Raw genomic sequence first — 8,646 nt, 5'->3', positions numbered from 1 at the left:
ATTTTCATCCCACTCAAAACAAAGCGAAACATTCACTTTTGTGATGGTAATAATTCTGACCCGCAAATGGTGTATTCGTGACACACATCACTGTGGGCCCTCGGGACATTGTTTGCCAAATTAGAGTTGTACATTTTATGAAAAGTACAGTTGAAAAGTTGTAACATTATATGTTTAATAAAAAAATAAATGCATGTTCACCCCCTGTTTAAACAATTTCCTGGATTTTAGCCAGTGATTTTTACCAGTGAGTATTCGTTGTGACAAGAGCATTTCATTTCAGCTCCTGTTTATTAAAACCATGACAGCACTAAGAAATTCATGTTTCCTCTACAAAATTTAAAAGGATTAAGAATGTACTTGCTCAGGAAGTACAAATGGCAAATGCGATTATAGGAAAGCAATGCTGCGTAATCCATTTTTATTCTTATTGCTTTTTTCTGGATTATTAGTAGTTTTGTTAAATGCAGAGCTTTATTCCATTTTGTTTTTCTCTTAGCTGTGTCTCTCATTTATACACATAAGTTATAATGTAACAACAAAAAAAAGCCTAATAGGATATTGTCATTTACTTCAAAACACTTCCTGAGAGGCATTTCAATTTAATGCTGATTGTGCAATAATTGCAATTACAGGGTTTTGTGCTAGAGTACTGTATACTGTACTGTATTTTTTATGTGTGTGTGTGTGTTTTAAAATTTTATGTCTCCCGTCATTCTCCCCCACCACACACAAGCAAACAAACAAAAAGAAAAATGCGTCACAAAACAAATCATCAATTGGAAGTAATACTTTATTACTCAGTCTGTTGTGAAGATAGTGAATTAGGTTGGAATACCCACAATTAAGATGAATGAAAAACAGACTCATTCTATGATGTTTTTGCCATCTTTTTCTTCGCAGGATGGGCATTGCAAAACATTCCATATAAAATGTGTATTGGAGAAACATTCAAATGATTACACTGAGGCCAAGATGGTGACGACCGAATTGAACGCTGCTGTTGCAGGTTTTTGTGGTGTATTAATTGGAATCAAGATGAACCACTTCGAAACGTTTATGAATTATAAACCTGAGTTCTATTTTGCCCCTGCAGACCATGTTGCACACTCGCCTATGACTGGAGCTGTGCCTTTGTTCAGTTAGCCAATCACACTGTACCGTTGTGCAGGTTTGAGTTCTCCAGGTTATTTTTTACAATAATGGGGGGAAAAAAGTTTTAAACGATTATATTGAACTGATTTATTTATGTCACAAAAAAAAGTTTTGACAGGAATGCGTAGACTTTCATATCACTTTGTATAGTTTCAATTATATTAGTGTGTTTTCTGGTGAAATGTAATCCTTGCATGGCATTCAGCGCAGTGATTCTTCATAACATATTCAAAAGACAGTTTACGCTCAGCATATTTATTATTATTTTTCAATAAGAACACATTTCCCCTCATCACCCGGTGGCTTAGTGCAGATAAACAATATAAATACAAAACTCTCATAAATCTCAATACACAGACTTGAAGCTACTGCTTATTTACAAGAACTTTTTTTTTTTTTGCTTTTCTTCCACTTTTAAACAGTCTTTTCAATTGTCTATAGAGGAAAATCTGTCTAATTACAATAGGTCATTAGCAATTCACTCTTCTTTCACAGATGCACAGGTAAAAACACTTTTTTTTTTCAGTGAAACAAACCTCACCTAAAAGAAAATAATATTAGCTTAGTGTGGTGCCATGTGATTTCAGTCCTCCTCTCAACTACTGGCTAATGCCAGACCGTGTAGCAACAGCACAGGAAAGTGGAGCCTTTTCCCCTTGTAAAGTGCTACAAAGACTTCAAAATTCACTTTACAGACACTTTGAAAAGAGGACTTACACTATGTTGACAGTCCAGGTATCAAAAGGCATCACTCTCTAAAGAAACAGAGGTGAGGTGAAGTCATACTAAAATTTGCCATCTTTTGTTAGCGTGTGAGCCATTATGTGTTAAGCTAACACTAGAGAGCAGCACTATTGCCACGCAAGGAACAACAATGACCAAAAGACCAAAAAAAAAAAAAAGGAAAAAATAAAAAGCAATTGAATGCAACAGTTTTCATGCATGGAGATAGGAGATACAGTATCATTTCACACTGACTGCTACATAGTTTGCAAGTGATGTTTTTCCTCTGGCTCCAGCAACAGAAAAAGTTAGAATACATGTTGCCCTTTTTAACAGACTAGAGGAGTTTTTGTTTCCTCCGGACTGCTTCTGACATCAATATTCAGCTCTGTAGGAATGTTTTCACTAGCTTCAACAAGAGCTTCCAGTTCAAATGTTGAAAAGTCATTTTTGTGCTGCTTTTTGTGTCTGCTCTGCTGTCATCAATTCAAGGCAGCATTTGATTATTTTAAATTCATCTCAAGTGATGGGGTTTGATCAGTTGTCATCAAATAATACAAACTTTTCATGCAAGATGAGGTCATTTGGGTTTTTCTGTCCTTGGATTTGAAAAGTGTGGGCCTGAGTGGTTGGCACATGGTGTGAGAAGGAGCCCAAAATTAGAATCAGATCTCCGTTCAAACACTTGGCACACTCAACAGCTTTTTCATCTTGATATATGGTCATCATTTTAATCTAGAATTAAAACCAGTTCATTCATACCCTGGCCAAATGATGAGTTCAAATGAGACGAGTTTCTGGGGGCTGGAAAATGCCAAAAAATGTAGATAAAGATGACATATTTATATCCTGCATCCTGATATTTTTTCATATTTATGATCAGTTATCCATTTTTTGTAGTGTAATTTTACTCCTGTATGTCCCGGCATCAGGGTATAGACCAGAATATGTTATTTCCTTAATATTTAAACGTTACAAAGAAAAAACAAAACAAAACAAAACACGGCAGAAAGATATTGCAAAACGGAATAGCGATACCTTATTTTTAGATTTCACAATGTAACATTTTGTGTTTAGGTGGCAACATGAAAACTAAGAGGCGTAGAAAACCACCACATCCTTACAATTGCTGAGATTCCAACAAAAAAGCTTTTAAAGCTTTTTGCTTCCACTTCTCTAGCCTGGTTTGACGGAACCTATTTAATATATAGGATGAACAAAAAAGGAACCACACATTACATAGCGCTATCCAAGAGGAGCTAAAAAAACAAATGCCTTTGCTTCTAGGCAACTCACAGTAAGAAAACTACATTAACCAAACAACCTAAACCTAAACTAAAGCAACAGTTGCTCTGCGTACCTCTTGCATGACGTCATCATGGAAGCATTTTAATGTGGAAAGCTCTAACTTCTGTACATATAGCATTTCACTTGTCTGTTTATATTTCGTAACACCCTATGATAGGATTCTACACACAAGTATAACCTTGAGTAAAATGCCAAATGATGCTTCACTAAGTTTTTAGATATCAGCGGGCTGTTTGAGTAAATTTATATTACAATAGTCTGATGCAATTGATGTAATTTGAATAATGTAAAATCTGATACCACTTGAAATTAATGATAATAAACCCGTAAATAATGTTTGATATTTTACAAAAGAAATATTTTCACTTAATTTAGAATAAATGCCTCCCCACATCTTATCAGTGAGTAAATCCAACCCTTGGCCACTAATTACATACATGACAATTCAAAACATGCTAATCAACTATACATTTTGGTCTTTTGGTCTCTTCGTCATAGAAAGGGTATGAATCAATTATAGAAAAGGAACTTGACTGAAAGTGAATAAACAAAGTCAAAATTACACATACTGAACATTTGGCCAGTGTATAAATATTTTATTCTTAATTGTAATTACAATTCCGGTCATTGACATCATTAGAATCTAGGACAGTTTCACACAATTTGCTATTTTTGTTATTACTAATATTATCACTAATATTATTATTGTAAATGGCAGTCCACAGCCACATGGCCCCTGGTGGCTATGGGTGCACAACTCATGTCAAACACTTAGGTGCAGAATAAATCTCAAGAGATATCATTTCTGGTCACGGAAATGAAATAACCCAGGCGTACATTTGCAAATGTGTGCATGGACGTCATGTACCGTAACACACAGACACACTCTCACACATTGTTCACTTTCTGACATATGGCAGGATTTCTGGAGTCCGCTAACTCCATGTCTTTCTTGAGTGGCTGGCTCACTGCTGTTGCTGCTTCAGGCTGCAAATGAACAAACACAGAGAAGAATTTGTTAGGCTTTTTTGGCGTCTAATGTGGACTCATCTGACAAGAGATTGCTGTTTTCGCCAGGGGCAACATGGGTAAAGCCCTCAAGGGAGAAAGCAGTTCTGTTTGTGGCACACTATGGACTACGGCAAGTCATCTCATTTACCTTTAGATCCATGTTGCCTCTAATTCTTTATCTGATGTTTGACTGGTGAGAAGAAACAAAGGCCCAGAAGGTGATGTGTGGAAACGAACAAGGAAAAATGTGTTTTAATACTTTACGTGAAGCATTAAAACAACAGTCCCCTTTCGATATATTTCACCTGGCTGTACTTTAAATTGAAACAGAGCACTAATCCTCATATTTTACTTTCATTTGAAGTACTGAATTTACCATAAAGGTGGCCCGTTATCTAAAGCCGCTGATTGTTTGTCATAATGAAAGTCACCGTGACTGCATTCTGCCGTGAAACAAATCATCTCACACTTAATTCGAAACAAAGAGATGAATTACACTGAAATAAAAACACTTAATCAAGCATTTGTAATCACATTTCGACTCCCTGCAGAATAGCCAGATTTAAAGGATCCATTATCGTGACTAATCCTCATCTTTGGGGTGTATCTAATTTAATAAGCAGCAGGCCTGCTCAACCGGTGGGTCATAACCCAACACCGTCTCAGGCGGGGGTCCTAACAGCTAGTTATATTCCTTGTAAATCAATGGCCGCCTTACTTGTTTGCCAAGACATTTTTCTTTTTTTTTTGTTTGTATTTTTGAAGAGAAGAACATTGTTTTGTTGCTGTTTAGGAATGAAACTATTACTTTGAAACATCAAGCTTCACTCGAGGACAGCTCAGTGTAGCAGTGGTTAGCACGTCTGCCTCACAGTTCAGGGACCCGAGTTCAAATCCACCTGGCTCGGGCCTTCTTGTGTGGAGGTTGTGTGTTCTTCTTGAGCCCGTGTGGGCAAAACAAGCAAGGCAGGTGAATTGGACTTACTAAATTGCCCTTAGTTGTGATTGGGTGTGTGAATGGTACTCATCTCTGTGTGCCCTACAATTGGTTGGCAACGAGTTCAGGGTGTCTGCCATCTACTGCCCATTGACAGCTGCGATAGGTACCAGCATGTCTGCAACACTAATGAGGCTAAGCGGCTAGAGAAAAAGGATGGATGGATGTAAGAGCATTTTGTCCATGGTTACAACATTAATAATTCAAAGGGGAAAAAAAACCCCATCTCATTCAGATTTGGAAATGTGATGATCCCTCGGCCTTATTTATTACAAATGATCAATATTCACCTCTGGGATACTGGCCATGTAATTACTGACATAAAATCAATACAAAGTCTAGCTGTTTCGGACACCAGTAGTGGTATATGGATAGTGACATGTATTTTTAAATAGGTATTTTCATACTTATTGTAGTTGCCTTTAGACATGCATTTGTCTTTTATTTTCTATTTTCTTGATATTACGCTTTGCAAAATGCAATGTGTATGTTTATACTTCAAATGTTACAATGGAATTCAAACATAGCATTTGAAAGATTATTTACAAGTATTTCCTTGGTTATGCTTCTATTGTTGTGGGCTGATATGTCAGGTCAGGTGCATGTTTTTAAGATAATTAAAGCTAGTATTTAACTTTGGCTGAGTGATTTGACATTGAACATATTTAACTTGACTGATGTAATGCACTGTTTTTTTTTTGTTTTTTTTTTTAACTTCGCAAGATACAAAAATGGAATAAATAGTCAAAGGAAATAAGACTCTCGACCAGCCTCCAAGGGAATATTTAATCAGACGCTGGACCATAAAAGTAATAGAAAAAAAAAAGGAGTGGAGTTCATTTTCAACTTTGTATCAGTTCAGTTTGGGAAAGGATGGAAGAGACTTTTGATGTGGGTTCATTGTCGGGGCACTATTGGTGACAGCCTCGCTGAGTTCAATTGCTAAACTAAACTGTAACTTTAGTGCTGCCGAGAACTTGGGTCCAAACACAAGCAGGGTGGGTTTGACAGCTTGTGCTAAATGCAAAGTGCACTTCTTTTTCTGTCTGTCATTACACTGATAGAAATCAACACTTCTCAATGATCAGCTATGATGTGTGACTTAGTCTTTTTTTCTTTCACCCAACATCTGCCTCAGTCTATTGTGTCTCCTCACCCCTTTTAGGGAAATACATTGGTACCTCTACTTATGAAATTCATTTGTTCCGGAACTCATTTCGTTACATGAATCTTTCATATGTAGAGCCACTTTTTACATGTAAATAGCTTAATCTTGAAGCCCCAAATGCTTACCTTTTTTTCTTTCTTTTGGGGGGGGGGTATGTGTAGATAGATCCAATGCCACTGAATATTTTGAGCAGTTGAAAGTAAAAAAAAAAAAAAAAAAATCATAAATGCCGTTGTAATGACATCTCAAAAGCAGAGCTATTTTTTATCCAAACATAGTGATGTGTCGTGTTGAGTGAAACACTGTCCTTGTCAAAAATTGGGCATGCATAAACAAATTCTCTTGCTATGACTTATTAACATATTCAATTATATAACTATCTCATATGAAATGATCCACAAATATGTTGTTTTTATGTAAATGCGTACAACATCATTGTTGTTATTGTCCATAAAGAGGCTATGTTTTTTTTTTTTTTTTAATCTAGATATGCGTAGGTCTGATGCCTCTGAATATTTTGAGCGGTTGAAAATTAAAAAAAAAAAAAAAAAAATCATTAGTGCATTTGTTATGACACCTCAAAAGCAGAGACATTTTTTGTCCATACATGGTGATATGTGTCGTGTTGAGTGACAAACTGCCCTTGTCAAAAACTGGGCATGCATAAACAAATTATGTTTTCATGATTTATTGGCGTATCCATTGCTCTAACAATGTCATATGAAATGATCCATAAATATTCTGTTATATATATATATATATATATATATATATATATATATATATATATATATATATATATATATATATATATATATATATATATATATATATATGAGGCAAAACGAGAGACATGATTTTTTTCCATGATTTTTTCCACCAGCCAATGTGTGAGTGTTTCCCACCTCTTGTTCCATTCAACTGTTCGTATTTGCCTAATTATTGTCCTGTCTATTTTAGTCCCAGCAAGTTACAGTTAGTTGTTGGATCATTGTCCTAGTTGCTTGTCTAGTTGTTTGTCCCTGTGCCAGCCTGCCCGTTAGTGTTTTCATAAATGGTTTTGTTATGAAGAAAAAAAAAGTGTTCTATGTTTTTCACAAGCCCCCGAAGGATTAAGTTCACACTTTGTATACAGGCGATTAAAAAAAAAAAACAATTTTCATAATATCTCCTCTTTAATAGTCATTATGAAATAAGAGATGGTTTTACTGAGATAAAAAGTTTCTTTCCATGTGGCTTTGATATTCAGAAACAAAGGTCAATAAAGTAAAAAGGTAAGTAATGTAAACCCTACTTAGATGGAAATACAAGAATGTGTGTGCACGGCAGATCGGATAGAGGCTGAACACCAACAACAAACCATGACACACAATTGTGAATGCATGTACATTGGCCTGCCCATTAGCTGGTCAATGGTGAATGGCTTCTTGCTTACCACTGTAATCTTTCACGCTCTCTGTTGCCCCCCGCACTTGGTTTCCCACCACCTCCTGATAAATGTACATTAGCTGTTTTTTCCACTTTGAGTAGATGCCCTCTGTGACACTGATGCCAAATAATTAGTAGGGTGAGAAGGCTAAAAGGATTGTCCTCGACCTCACCAGCATACATACCCTCAGGGGCTTTCGTTAACGTCAGCATCAACACTGCAAATGGGCGCAAATATACAAGCATACACAGTAGACAACACTTACAGATGTCAGGCCAGAGGTCAGAGTAATATTCGTACCAAACATGCAGGGACTATTTATTAATTGTGAAAGATATACAAGTAGTTGATTACTACTATTAGTGTTATTTTGAACTTCAAATTGACTCTCCTTATTATACATTCGAAACAGCAAAATGAAATGCTGGATGAGAAAAAGAAAGCATGAAAAAAAAAGGGCCTACAACTCATAAATAATACCCTTTTTTTTGTAATATATTGGCCTTCAATATGTAGTGCCCAAGGAAAAGGATTTTAATGAATTCGAGTCCAGCTCACCAAAATTCAGGCTTCCTTTTAAGGTCATAGATCACCGACATACCAGGGATTAGTGTTTATGCCAGAGGGTCTTGCAAGGGAGCAAAGAGAACAAAGATTATGTGTGATATCAATTGCTCAAGCTGTAGGAGGAAAATAAGTTTGCGAACAATTGCAGAGGAGGTACCAGGAACTTTTTTTTCATATGTTTTGAATAAAAAAAAGAAAATATGTGGATGATCGTAATTATGGCATGCAGTTATATACTTTAGTTCAACTAACCCGGGCAGTGAATCTTTTGTTAAATGCATTGTATCA

At 36.0% G+C, this 8,646-nt stretch overlaps 1 protein-coding gene across 4 annotated transcripts in view; it reads right to left on the bottom strand.

Moving 5' to 3' along the window:
• Positions 1 to 775: 775 nt before the first annotated feature.
• The window catches only part of LOC148420488 (zinc finger matrin-type protein 4), a 96,186-nt gene continuing 88,315 nt past the window's right edge, over positions 776 to 8,646 (bottom strand). For all 4 annotated transcript variants that reach the window (XM_088421948.1, XM_088421949.1, XM_088421947.1 and 1 more), the window contains one exon: positions 776 to 4,173. In XM_088421948.1, the coding sequence (XP_088278074.1) occupies positions 4,152 to 4,173 (22 nt within the window). In that variant the 3' untranslated portion in view covers positions 776 to 4,151. The remainder of the gene's footprint in view (positions 4,174 to 8,646) is intronic.

This window comes from Hippichthys cyanospilos, chromosome 8 (assembly GCF_059441005.1).
Source record: "Hippichthys cyanospilos isolate Australia breed blue-spotted pipefish chromosome 8, RoL_Hcya_1.0, whole genome shotgun sequence".
Taxonomy (NCBI): Eukaryota; Metazoa; Chordata; class Actinopteri; order Syngnathiformes; family Syngnathidae; genus Hippichthys; species Hippichthys cyanospilos.
This window is presented reverse-complemented; position numbering and strand designations above follow the sequence as displayed.